Source organism: Amphiprion ocellaris, chromosome 23 (genome assembly GCF_022539595.1).
Source record: "Amphiprion ocellaris isolate individual 3 ecotype Okinawa chromosome 23, ASM2253959v1, whole genome shotgun sequence".
In the NCBI taxonomy this organism is placed as follows: Eukaryota; Metazoa; Chordata; class Actinopteri; family Pomacentridae; genus Amphiprion; species Amphiprion ocellaris.
In genome coordinates this window covers 18,874,468-18,889,110 of record NC_072788.1, presented here as the reverse complement: position 1 = coordinate 18,889,110, position 14,643 = coordinate 18,874,468, and the positions used below count along the sequence as shown (strand labels likewise).

The window sequence follows — 14,643 nt, the reverse complement described above, 5'->3', positions numbered from 1 at the left end:
TAATTTGTTGTTGTTCTCCGTACTCTTCAATCAGAGCTCTTGAATATGTGAACAGCTAGGAAATTGCAACGAGGATGGAGTCAGCGCTTGGAGGTAGAAAGAGCTCATAACAGCAGACGGCTGCAGATGAAATGGACATATCCATATAGTTTGATATCTGGTTGCTGATTTGTGCAAAGATCTGACCCTTGAGACAGAATACACTTCTTTGTCTTTCCTATCTTTAACAACACTGTGGTTCAAAATAACAAGGCAGGAAATATTGTGCCATAGTCAGTCAATGAATGTCCAAAAATTCTTAAATTACTGGGTAGTCAACAACGAATCAACGTCAGCAATTCTGTATATGTCTGAGTTTTCTGCGTATGTACAGTGGTCCCTCGTCTATCGCGGGAGGGTCTGGAATGCAAACCCCGCGATAGACGAAAAGCCGCGAAGTGGAGACCATATTGTAACTCTTAAATATGGGTCGGCTCACCTGTCTCCAGGGCTGTGGGTCAGGCCGGTTACAATTATTTTGCATTTTTATGCTCATATCTTTTGCTGTCTTCCATGCTAAATATCCCCAGCACGTCAGGACAGTCTTCTGCAGGTTTTATTCACTGCTCAGCACAACAAACATGGACCGTGCTCTTACCGGCTCTCCCATTGTACCACAATTACATCAGCTGTACCAAAAACAGTAAGAATGCAGAACCAACATCTGGGACACCGAACAGGGCAATAAGGAAACACAAAACAATAAAATATCTGACCACATGATCAACAAAATAAGATCCAAAGCACAACATAAACACCAAAATAATCAAGAAAATAAAGTAAATGCAAATGAACAGTCATACACAAATCCGATGCTACAATATTTATTTTATTATTACTCTGCCAAGGAACATGGTGGAGTTATGTCACGATCAGCATATGTTTCTGAATCTGTATGTCCTGTGCAACATTACTCAAAAATGGACCAACAGATTTGGATGAAATTTTCAGGGAAGGTCAGAAATGACACAAGGATCAAATGATTAGATTTTGGCAGTGATGCAGCTTACAGTCTGGATCCACGGATTTGTTAAGGATTTCCCATTGCAAGATATAGCCAGCACGGCGTCACTGGTGAACGCCGGTCAGTTCCCTGATGATGATCATATGATCCTACTACAAATCCGCCATTGCCAACTTATCGGAAATGATACAAGGAAAAATTGATTGATTGATTAAATTGTGGGGGTGTTTCTGAGTCCCATCAATTCCCACCGCCCGCTACTTATTTAGGCCAGGCGATTCACACACACATGCATAACACACGTCTGTGCTCAGCTCAAGGCCAGGGAATGAACAGACTTGGCGGAGTACTACGCTCTCTGAGCGCTTTTCCTGTTGATACATATTTTAAGGCTTTATAAACCCTCCCCACACACTGCACATCACCGCAGAGCAACATTAACTCAGAACTCCTCCTAGGGGGTAAGTCCGAGAGACCTAAAATTTGGCAGGCCTATACAACAGTCCTTTCTGATGAAAAGTTATCAAAGTTTTTTTAATAAGTCAAAGGGCGTGGCCATGGCACCCCCCAAAAATACTGATCTGTCGCTATGAAACAGGAAGTGCTGTCTAACTCTGCTGAACATGCTCCAATCTGAATGAAACTTTACATGTATGATCAGAGACCTGCTCTGATGACATCCATATGTTAATATTCATTCACAGTCATAGCGCCACCTTGTGGTACCAGGAAATAGCCATTGTATTACACTTTGATATAATGTTCTTAGCAGGTTGATCATATTAACCTGAAACCTGCTGACATAAGCCTCAACATGTTGATGATGACTCACAGTGAAAATGCTGACTTGTCATCAAAGGGCGTGTCTGTAGCGGCACGGCAAATTTTGATGTTTCGCCATGAAAATTGAAATGTTCATATCTCAGCTGTACATGATCAAATCTGGCCTAAACTTCACATGCTGGACACCAGGTCCAGTCTGAAGACATCCACACTCATAAATACTGCCAAAGTCATAGCGCCACCTGTTGGTAACAGTAAGTTTAAGGCATTATATTTTCAGGAACTATGGCCCCAGTCTTTGTGATATCATGCTTGAAATTGGTCAAGTCTTCACCTCTTGACAATGCCACACTGTGAAGGTTGTGACGTTTCACGGAATGCTGTTGCCGTAACAACCAAATATCGCCGTGAGAAACAAACTACTTTTTGATATGTTAGGAATACACCAACGTTCACCAAAATTACCACACACATCACCATCGGTGAATCGAAGGACAATGTATGCATGTGCTATAGCGCCCCCTACAGCATGTTTAACAAACAGCCCCTGAAATGTGTTTAACGTACATCCACGAAATCTGGGAGGCATATAGAGCACATCACGATGCACAAAAAAGCCTCTTGGAGTCATACCCGAAACCCAACAGGAAGTCCGCCATCTTGGATTAATTGTGAGATTTTTGGTGATTTTTGTCATTTTCAAGAACGAACTCTTCCTAGGGGGTAACTCCAGGAGACCTCAAATTTTACCAGTATGTACAACAGGTATTTGTGATCAAAAGTTATCAAAATTTTCATTATAAGTCTAAGGGCGTGGCCATGGCAGCCTCTAGAATTTTGATGCTTCACCATTAAACATCAACTGCTGTGTAACTATCCTCTGCATGCTCCAATCTGCCTCAAACTTTACATGTGTGATCAGAGTCCAGATTTGAAGACATCCATAGACCAATATACAATCAGAGTGATAGCGCCACCTGTTTGATGGACAGGAAATGCTATATAACTAGCCTGTACATGTTCCAATCTGCCTGAAACTTTACATGTGTGATCAGAGTCCGGCTCTGATGGTTTCCATAGACCAATATACAGTCCAAGTGATAGCGCCACCTAGTGGATGGACAGGAAATGCTCTATAACTTGTCTGTACATGCTGTGTTATCACCAACGGTGATCACATCCATTGGCCAAAATACACTCTCGGTTGCAGCGCCACCTGGTGGACATGCTTGGATTCGTCGATCAGCAAGGATGCGAGGACCCATTCAACGCTGCTTGCAGCTTTAATTGTTATTATTTGTTGTATATATTTTTTATATTGTTTCCTATTTTTTATGCTAGAAAATGCTTATTTTACCGCAGAAATAATTAAAATAATGTAGTGATCACAGAGCCGGCTGCTATCATTGAACTGTGGTGCTGCAATGCACCATGGGAGTTCAGGATGTTGGGGGTTTAAATGTCATTATTGTAGTTTATATTAGTTTTCCAGTGTTCTTAGTGTTTGTGTTTTATTGTGTTTTTGTGGTTCAGTCAGCCTAGTTAGTTTTCTGAAGTGCTATGTTGTCAGAACTGTGAGTTTGAAGTGTAGTGTTTGATGACTTCCTGCCACATTTATGCCATCGTCTCTGTGTCAAAATAAAAGCATCTAGCAGCTGTAATGGTGTCTAAAAAGCAAATAACTGTTCTTCAGTAGCATTTGTCAATGCAACTCACTGTAATAATAGATACAGAAAAAAAATCTGAACCGCAAAATACTGCAATATAGCAAAAACTCCGTGGAACCAAATGCAATTTAAAACTCTGCGATACAGTGAGACCACGAGAAGTGAACCGTGATATGGCGAGGGACCACTGTAATTCATTACATATATGTCTATCGCTACATATCATTTCTTTTTGTCAAAATGCTACATAGAATATAGCAGCAGGAATGAAGCACAACATGGAAGTGAAAGCAGTGCTTTGCTTAAACCTGAACATGGCAAAATATTTTGTCTCCAGGCTCAGTGAAGAATTGTGATAAATAAGCCAGTCATCTCAATATTGATCAAAATAATCATGTATCATGCTGGCCATAATTATGCAGCCCTATTCAGTTATATGTAAATATTTGGGATACACAAAGGATGAAGGTGACCAAAAACAGGTACTCTGTGGACAGTATCTTGCAAGTCTTGCCACTACAAAAAGCCACACACAGTCTGTCCAATCAAATCCCCACGACAAAGCTCTGATCTCCTGAGTCATCAGGCAGTTTCCTCTTGGTCAGCTGTGTCAATTGTCGAGGAGCAAGAACTAGATGAACAAGAATCCATTTTTTTTGGTGCTGCTGTTGGTTGCTCTCGTAAAAAGCCCATGCAACTGGAAACAACACTGCTGCCAAAAACCTGAGTGTTATCTCTGTGGTGCCCTCTACAAATGGCAAAAATTCAAAAGAAATTTATGATCGTATGTGAACCACTACAATGTTTCATCAAGGTATATAGTAAAGAGGGTTGAAACGATGTTTTCTTAATTTTGAAGATGACATCAATTTTTGAGTCGTTCCTGGCTCACTGGTCAGCTGCAGTCACGGCTACAGTTGTAGACAATTGCCGTTTCCAGAAACCCCTACGATAGGCGAATATCTGCGAAGTAGCGACCTTATATTTATTTTACTATTTATATATATTTTAAGGAGTTCCACCTTTTCTGTGATGGTAAGCATCTTCCTCTGGTGCTTGGGTTCAGTGCTAGAAGTCTTAGAAGGCACAGAATGTTTGTTCGACATCGTAGGGCTTAAAATAAATTCAAATTTTGAACAAAAAATTTCACAAAAACAACACTGCAGCGCAACACTGCGCAGTGATGAGACGATGTGAAATGGACAAGGTCAGATGCTGAACACATATTATACATGGGAGCCGGAGGAGACTGATGCTATGGTCGCTGAGCCAATCTGAGCCCAGCGCTGTATGCTATGCTTTGTACGCCCTTCCATTTTAAAGGGAATTTAAAATGGACTTGAATCTCAGTATGCAAACACAATTTGTCATTGCAAACCACAGCTGCCCAAGAAGACAAAGTGGTGAGAAGTGACCTCCAGAAGAATGAGAGAAAGAGAGAAGAGTGAGGACAAAAGGCTTCAATGCATGTCACCTCCTGCCAACAAACAACACACAGCTGGTCTGTTGGTTTATGGGACAGCTTCTTCAGAGTGCCATAAATCTTACCACCATTCCTTTTTAGGGCTTTTGTCCTGCTTTACTCCAAGCCACGAAAGCAGCTCTTTTCAAAGATAATAAATAGTCTTTAGTCAGAGTTTACTGGCATCAATCTAGCTTCTGGTCTCAACTCTTGGCATGTTTTGGAAGGCCGAAAAGAATTGCCAGCAAACTAAGTCTATTTGGTTTGCTTGTCTAATTCAGCAGGGGCTGTTCAAACAGAATTATTCCAATGTCAATAAAGAGAGTTTGACACTCCAGATTAATTCAGGTAAACTCTCCTCATTTATACTGAAATGTTGCTGTTTGCAGTTTGAATATGCTAGAAACTTATGATCTCCATTTCACTCAGTGCAGTTTGACAGTAAATCACAGAAACTTCAGGACTGTCAGGTGAGCTTTCCAGTTCCTTTCCCATTAGTCATTAGGACATTATTTTGTAATAAGAAAACTATCTTGGTGTCAGTATCAGGAATGGAAGTGCACATCGAGATCTTGTAATTATAACTTAATTATAATGTATTTATGACCAAATTGTAAACATATAAGTTACAAAACGAGGCTCACACGCATCTGTGGCAAAATAAACTTATTGTTACTTGTTTTTCAGCTTTATATATGTACCTTTAAATATGCCTGTTAAGTTATAGCTCAAATGATTTCTGAGGTATTAGATCATCCATACAAACTGACATTTATTATTTCACTTTAACACAGACAGTGCTGCACGTACAGTGAGAAGTGCATGTTTACAGTAAATGGACCACTCAGTGAGGCTTATAATTCACGTAGATTGTTGTTTCCCAATGACAGAAGCATTTTAATATGATCCATACTCTGAAATGTTTGCACATGTTGCAAACAGCATTCATCCATCATTAAGTCTCACTATGCCACTTTCTAATCATTTATTTTATTGTAAGGGAGACAGATGTTAACTGTTTAATAGTTCCAATGAACCTGTGCTCTTACAAGAATAAAAAATTTTTTTTGTTACTGCCCCAGGATCTAACAAACTAAAAAGGGTTACATTGTTTCCTAAACTAAGTTTCAGATATTACAACACTCACTTTTCTGTGTTTGGTTGATCTGTAGCTATAACGCTGAAAACATTGTTTAAAAAAAAAAAAAATTGGAAGAAACTCAATCTACGATATATGTCTCTGTGATGACTCCACTACATGAGGGCTTAGGTTGAAAGAAACTTATGCAGATGAAAAATCACTCAGCCTGTGCCCACATCTCGCATGATAAAAACAAGGTTCCCATGCAAACACGCCAGCCTGCTTTCTCTTCATGTCATCACCTACTCCACATTTCCTCCTCTCTGCCATTTCTGGCCCAGCGGAAAACACTGAGATCAAACAAGTGGTCACATGAGAAATGAGAGCGGCACTTGTGTCGGCCCAATGCTCGGCCACCGGGGTTGCTAGCCTGGGGAGAATCAAACATTTGGCATTTGTCACCCCGCATCCCCTTTACAACCAACTCCCCCACACCCACCACCCCAAGTCCCTATATGGGAAAACTCAAAAGGCATTTCCTGAAAAGATCGCAAGTTTTGCTTGTGCTAAATAATAACTTCCTTGCCTAAACAAGCTGCCCCTACAGAGAAAGATACATAAAAAGACCCACACTTTATACAAGCATTTGAGACTAAAATTGAAAACACCATTGCATAAAAGAAAACTGCTCAAAGCACAGGGATTTAGACCTTTCTTTCACAAACTCTCAACCTTTTTCTTCTTTAAAAAGCTAAAGGGATTAAAGGGGAAGTGTATGCTATTCATGGCTGCTTCTCCCCTTTCTCGTCGTGTGTTGTAAAACCATAAATCTTTCTTGTATACTAGTTGGGTTTTACAACAGCCCTTCTTTATGGGGAGGGTCTTCACAAAATGTGTGTTGACCAGGCAACCCAGTCAAATAGCCTATTCATGACAAGAGCCACTGTAGATGAGGATTTCTAATCCTGCTTGAGTTGGAGGGATACTCTGTTTAGAAGTGAACACATTCTACATTCCTATTCCATTCCATATCCCACAGATACATATTTGAAGTATATATAATCAGTGATTTGTTGTGATTAAAGAAAGTAAACTGCATTTCACTCCAGTTATGTCCTCTTTGGCCATCCAGACAAATGCAGCTGAACTCCCACTAGGTTTATTGATGTCTACCCCTTCTTCCAGTTCCCCTATCCAGCCCCCATAGAGCCTACAAGACCACTATTAGAGAAGATGCTCTCCCTGCTAGTTCTTTGATTTTATAGTCCTTTTATGTCAAGAAGGGACTGACCACAAAATAAATTCTCCTCCCTTACAGTATCTGAAGAATTGGATACCTTTCCTCCAGCCATCAACTTTTTTCCCAGTAAATTTTCTGTAATGCTCAACTCAACGAGTGTAACAAACTAGATTAGCAAACAGCCCAAATAGCTACTCTTTAAAAGTCTAGGATGATAAAGTGACATGTGTTGCCCTGGAGTAATTGTAGGGCTAGGCGATATGGCCTAAAAGAAAATCTCAGATTTTTTCACAAAAAAATCCCGATTCGCGATTTATCCGATTTTTTTTTTTTTGCCCCCTACCTAATCTCTGCACGCCGGAGTCCAGTCTACTTTATGCAATTGAGCTGGAGCCCTCTCCGGGTAAACACACCGGATCACAGCTGAAAATGCGCCGCATGTGGCATGCTGGTCCAGTTGCGGTGCGTTTCCAGCTATGACCCGGTGTGTTTACCCGGAGAGGGCTGCAGCTCATTTGCATAAAGTAGACTGACTTATACTTTATGCAAATTGCATGCAGCATGCGGAGATTCCACGCATCATGAAACTGTCCTCAAACTTCTAAACTAGGTGTCGGTGACATAAAACGAGGACAGATTCAGCTGCTGCAGATTGTTTCTCGCTTCAAATGCTTTCAGAAATACTTTTCAGCTGCTCTGGATGTGTAATGTTTGGAGTACTAGCAAAAGGTCAATTTGAGAGGACTGGATGCAGAATACAAACTAGAGGCTACGTCGCAAACACGGAATTGAAAGAACATTGAGATGACAGTGTTAGAGGGCCCCCGATGCCCTTCAGGGCAAAGAGGCTATCCCTCGAAGATGAGGTCCAAGAAGCAGAGGACCTCAACTTTGGAAGTTGGTATGAATGTTCTAAGTATACCAGTTCTAATTGTTATGGTTATTCATAGTTTTAATGGTTACTGTTTTGCTCAAAGGGGTCTTGTGATTACAATTTGGAAAGGAGTGAGTATTGTTTTTTGCTTATATCAAAGATAAATTATGCATAACAGAGAGCTGAAAATAATTTCTTTTAATGTAAATGGGGTTTTAAACCCGGTTAAAAGAAGCAAAATTTTATCAAAATTAAAGAAGGAAAAAGCACAAATAGCTTTTCTTCAGGAGACTCATATGTCAAAATTAGAACATGTAAAGCTTAAGAAACAAGGTTTTAAATATGTTTTTGCCTCCTCGTATAAATCCACACACAAAAGAGGTGTTGCCATTCTCATCTCTAATAGCCTTACTTATGAACATGAATCTGAAATAGCAGATGACAGTGGACGGTTTATTAAGATCACAGGTAAATTGGAAGGAAGTGAGGTAACTTTGCTAAACGTGTACGCTCCACCAGGGAGTGATTGGAATCTGTACAAGAAGATTTTTGGGATGATGGCTTCTTCTCAGGGGGTCGTAATATGTGGGGGCGATTTTAACTTTAGACTCAACCCAATTTTGGACTCATCAGGCAAAAATACCCAGAGTAACTCGTTGTCTAAAAAGGTGAAATCTTTAATGGAAGAGTTGGGAGTGATAGATGTGTGGAGGGACATGCATCCTATGACTAGAGAATATACACATTTCTCAGCCCCACATTCTGTTTACTCTAGGATAGATTATTTCTTTGTGTTTAGTGTGGATAGGCTTAGGATAAGGGATTCGAAAATTTCAACAACAGATTTGTCTGACCATTGCCCAATAATACTCATGGCAGATCTGAAAAGGAATATTAAAAGAACTCTATGGAGAATAAACTCATGTATTTTTAATGATTTAAAAACAGTAGAGGAAATTACGAGGGATATAAAAGAGTTTTTGGAAATTAATGATGATGGTATAATTAAACCAACAATCATATGGGATACATTAAAAGCTGTATTAAGAGGGAAATTGATTTCCTTAGCTGCACACATTAAAAAATGTAGGGGTAAACGTCTAGCGGACTTGCAGACAAAGTTGAAACAAATGCAAACAAGAGATGGCCTGAACACTACTAACGAAATAAGGGATGACATAAAAAAAGTACAAAAGCAAATTGATGATATTTATAGTTTAGAAATTCAAAAGAATCTGACATTTTTGAAACAAAAAAATTATGATGTGGGAGCAAGATCAGCGAAAGTCCTGGCTTATAAGTTACGTAAACAGCAAATGGAGAACACAATTTATAAGATTAAAAACCCTAGAACTGGCCAAATTGAAGAGTCAAGGGAAAAAATTAAAGAATGTTTTGAGATGTTCTATCGGGATCTATATAAACAGCCAGGGGCAGCAAGCGAGCAGCATATTGAAAAGTTTCTTAATGGCTTGGAGCTTTCAAAGGTCAAGGACTTTCAAAATGAAATATTAACTAAGCCTATTACAATTAAAGAAGTCAATGTTGCTATTTCTAAATTGAAATCAGGAAAATCCCCTGGATCAGATGGGTACACGGGCGAGTGGTATAAATGCCTAAAATCAAGCCTTTCAACATTGTTAGTAAGAACTTTCAATTGGGTCTTGCGGACAGGTGAGACACCTCCCTCCTGGCATGAAGCAGTCATTTCGGTTATTCCTAAAGAAAATAAAGACAAACAGGAGTGTGGACATTACAGGCCTATAAGTGTCCTTAATGTGGACTACAAATTGTTTACTTCTATCCTGGCACGTCGACTGGAGAACATTCTACCAGATATTATAAATTTAGATATCTGGATTTATACAACAGAGGCAGACAATGGACAATATCAGGAGGACTTTGCATATCGTAGATCATGCTACACGGGAAAAAAATTGTGCTTTAATAGTGGGTCTCGATGCAGAAAAGGCCTTTGATTCTGTTAGGTGGCTTTTTCTCTACAAAATAATAGATAAATTTGCATTTCATAGTGCGTTTATAAAAGTGATTCAGTCCCTATATTCAAAACCAACAGCCAGAATAAAAGTCAATGGTGATCTCTCAGACTCCTTTATGTTGGAAAGAGGAAGTAGACAGGGTTGCCCATTATCGCCACTCTTATTTACATTATTTATTGAGCCTCTTGGACAATTATTAAGGCAAAGTACCCAAATAAAAGGAATTACGGTGGCTGGAATCGAACACAAGGTGGCAATGTTTGCCGACAATGTGTTGGTTTACCTGGAGGAACCAGAGAAGTCGTTCAATGGCCTGATGATTCTACTAAAAGAGTTTGGAAATTTGTCAGGCTATAAGCTTAATATTTCAAAAACACAAGTTATGACACTAAATTTCACTGCCTCGACAGATTTGCAAAATAGATATAGTTTAAGCTGGGAATCTCAGGAAATAAAATACCTAGGTGTAACAGTGACCAAAGATCTAACAAAGCTTCTACAAGCAAATTATGAGCCATTGTCATTAAGGATTACAGAAGACTTGCACAGGTGGAGCCTTATCCCCTTTTTAAGTCTAACCTCCAGAGTAAACACTATGAAAATGTCAGTCCTCCCCAAGCTACTGTATTTATTTAGAACACTTCCAATAGAAGTTCCTGAGGGACAGTTTGGGGAATGGGACAAGCAGATATCACGGTTTATTTGGCAGGGAAAGAGACCACGAATTAGATTTGGTACATTGCAACTGAAGAAAGAACGGTAGAAGCTGTCGTTAGCTCGGTCAGTAATGGTCAAAGCTAGACGTCACTCACACCGGGCTACTGCTGCGACCAGTGGAAGCTCTAATGGGGAAACTGTGACATGGGTTCCTCAGGTCTCTGTGTAAACGCAGTTTAATAACATTGCCTGAAATACTACTATTATGCATCCCAGTTAATACCACTTATTCTCTGGTGTAATGAAGAGTATAGGTCAAAGTGGAAGGAATTAGAAATTAAAATGGTAAATAAATTTCCCTTGCAAGCAGTGATAGGGGACAGAACTTTAGGGTTGTGTGTGGAAGAGTCTGGAAACTGTTGGATAAATTTTACATTAAAAATTTGGAATAAGGTCGTCAATTTAACAAAAATCCAGAGGATGTTAAACTTCTTTAGATGGTGCGCATTTGACTCTGAATTTCTTCCTAACGGGAGAGATTTTACCTTTAAATCCTGGGTAGAAAAGGGTCTCACAACCTATTTGTCATTTACCAAAAATGATGTGTTTTTAAGTTTCCAGACACTTCAAAACAAACATGACTTAAGAAAAAATGACTTTTATAGATATCTCCAAGTCAGACATAGTTTTATTTCAAAATGCAATACTTCAAATTTTTCACAGTCTGATAAGGCATTCTATAAAATACTGAAATTGGCTTATGGTTCTTTGACTAGCAAAATGATTTCCAGAATATATAATGCTCTTTTCACTACAGATAAAAGTAAAACACTGTATATCAAACAGAAGTGGGAGAGAGAGGCTGATATTACTATCTCAGAGAATCAGTGGGAGGAAGTTTTCTCATTTCAGTGGTCTTCAACTAATTCTTTATTCTGGCGAGAGCATTGTTGGAAGAATGTGGTTAGATACTTTAAGAGCCCTATACAGGGTAAATATGTTACTGCACCAATGTGTTGGAGATCGTGCGGCTCTCAGGAGGCTAACCATTATCATATATTTTGGGCTTGCCCTAAATTAAATACATATTGGAAAAAGATACATAGAACACTTAACTGTGTATTTGCAACTGACATACCACTTAACTTTGAAAACCTTTATTTGGGCTATACTAATTATTTGGATCGGAGAAGTGATAAAAAATTGTTACAAGCCCTTTTGGCGGCAAGTAAAAAAAATATTACAAAAAAGTGGCTGACTCCAACAGCTCCATCTCTTAATGGTTGGATTGATATAATTTTTGAAATCTTTAAAATGGAGAAACTGACTTATACACTGAATCTAAAAAAACCCGAATTCTATGTTATCTGGAAAAAATGGATCACTTATATAACCCCAATGAGAGCAGATTTTTTATGACTTCTCTAAGTCGCATAAGTGCTTTGGTATAACATCACTCCATAATTGAATTTTTAGGCTGCAAACTCCCCCTTATCTGTACAAAGTTTGTACGTTTGCTGGTTCTTTTGTTTTGCTTTTTGTTTTTTTTTCTTTCTCGTTCTTTTTGTATATCGGGGCTTGTGAGCGAAATGCACTAAATACAATACTATAAGTAAAAGATGCCCAAAAATGTATATAAAAGGAAAGTCTGTACTGCATAAAGAGTGAATTGGTAACTGTAAACATGTGCTCTTTCCTAATAAAAATAAAATGTAAAAAAAAAAAAAGAAGAATGGGGAAAAAAAAAAAGAAGAATGGGGAAAAAAAAAAAAGAAATACTTTTCGCTGATGTGTTTTTTGAAATAAAAGGGAAAGTTTGCGGCCGAGCCGCTGTGTTTATCCGACTTGTCTGCAGGACTGTCCAGCTGAAAGCTTGGTCACGTGACCACGTAGCGGCCTGCTGTTGCTCAGCGCTGTCATGTGACCATGTTGTGGTTCGCTCGTGACTGCCGTCCGTGCGATTTTCAGATGCGGTGCGTTGCCATGCGGGAAAATCGCATCTAGTGGACACGAGCCTTTAGATCTGCACCGCTCGCCGCCATGTTATTTGTGTATCAAGCGCGGGGGGAAGGGGGCGCGCACTCTGAACTACGGGAGCCCAGCAGGCAGGCGTTGGTGGCGGATGTTGATGAGAAAATCGATTTTCATAAAAACAAATCGAACTTACTTACTTACTCAAATTAATGGATATAATCGATTTATCGCCCAGCCCTAAGTAATTGTATCATAACTTAAATCAGTTTCAATGTTAGTATAATGTCCCAGAAATACCAAAATATGTCTACTTACATCTGATTTGGTTGACTGATCCTCAATATCAGAGTCGTTGTGGCCCATCAGTTCCTGGAATGGTGGAAGTGTCGTCACCTTCCTGCGCTCTGCCTCGTCACCATCTGGTCGTACCTTACTCATCCGCATCTGCGATCTATCTTTCAAAAGTTTCTTATCCAAATGTTGAGTGTCTATCCCAGACGTCTGCTTTCCCGATGAATCCACAAATCCCTTTTTGCGTTTTTTGGTCATATGATCGTCACTGTCAGGTGCAGACAGACGCTTGTTTAGCCCTGACCCATGAGTCATTCCCTCAATCCGGTGCTCCTTGGACAAAGACTTAGGTTCCTTGAAGCCCATTTTAGGATTGATATCTCTAAGTGGCTGGTTCTCTTTGGGTTTCCTGGAAGGTTCTTTGGGGGTTTTGTTGGGTTCCCAGCCAGAGTCTCTGAAGGCACTTTTGGGCTCTTTCAAGTCTTTTGGAGGCTTGTCTTTGTGGTCCTTTGAGGGTTTGTGGAGTTTGGAGAAGCTGCTGCTGTTGGTGCTGGTGGTTGTGGGGGTGCTGAGGAGGGTAGTTCCGCTTCCTTTGGAACCATCCTATGAATTAAAATCAACAAATAAATAAGAATCTGTACAGTGAACACACATAACCAACAGCTATGAACAATACGCAAGAAACTTGAAACTCATTTTTAAAATTTTTTTTATTACTAACACTTTATAGGATTGTGTATGGACTATGACAGCACAGTAAGTAATTCACAGAAATTAGAGCAAAATCATAGTGAATCACTGAAGATAAAAAAAAGAAAATACTTCTGCTCAAAGGATTTATGTCACAAGGAAGAGGGAAATCCCACTCTAAGGCAGAGACAAAATATTGTTGGCTGATGATTCAATAGATTTCTATTGCTGTGATACAACTGATTCACTGCTGAAAGTAACTCAATGATATGAAAACAGGGAAATGTTTTATTCGATTTCATCTTTCCTAGTGTTCAAATGCTTCTTTGCTGCAAGAAAAAGGGTCTCTGGTAATTAGAATGTGTTGCTTGGACTTCAGACTGTGTGTAGAACTTTTAAAATGCATAATCATTAACACCAAAGTGAGCAAAAATCAGGGGGCTATGGGCTTAAAGAGCAACCTCAGGTTTTCTTTTGAGCAGTGCTGTTCAGAGAGATGAAGGGACATTTTCAAAAGCGTCACATGAACAACCCTAGAAGTAGAGCAAAGTAAAGGGCAATGTGGAGAAAAGAGGAAATGCATTCGTTCTAACAACAGGGGCCATTTGTCCCTGGGTCTCACCTCCAGCCTACTTGTCAATATTTCACTAATGCAGTAAACCCATTAAAGAAGTCTAGACGACGGGGTGTTACAACTCTGCCCAACCACCTCTAAACCTTTCATTTTGTCTATCTGCCAATGACCCCAGGGGAGGGAGGATGTAAAGCTGCTGGCTCATTCTAAATTTCAACATGCTCCTCCACTGCAGTAAAACCATTTCCCTCCCAGAGCAGCCCAACATAAAAAACAGCTTTATTGCCTTGTAAGAGACACAGAGTGCCTCGAGGCCGTCAACACTGAAGAGATCACCACAGTGGCAC

General features: G+C 39.6%; 1 protein-coding gene across 2 annotated transcripts in view; it reads right to left on the bottom strand.

Annotated features, from left to right (window-relative positions):
• Nucleotides 1-14,643, bottom strand: part of mllt3 (MLLT3 super elongation complex subunit) — a 71,493-nt gene that overhangs the window by 24,759 nt on the left and 32,091 nt on the right. For both annotated transcript variants that reach the window (XM_055007837.1, XM_055007838.1), the window contains exon 7: nucleotides 13,057-13,635. In XM_055007837.1, the coding sequence (XP_054863812.1) occupies nucleotides 13,057-13,635 (579 nt within the window). The remainder of the gene's footprint in view (nucleotides 1-13,056; nucleotides 13,636-14,643) is intronic.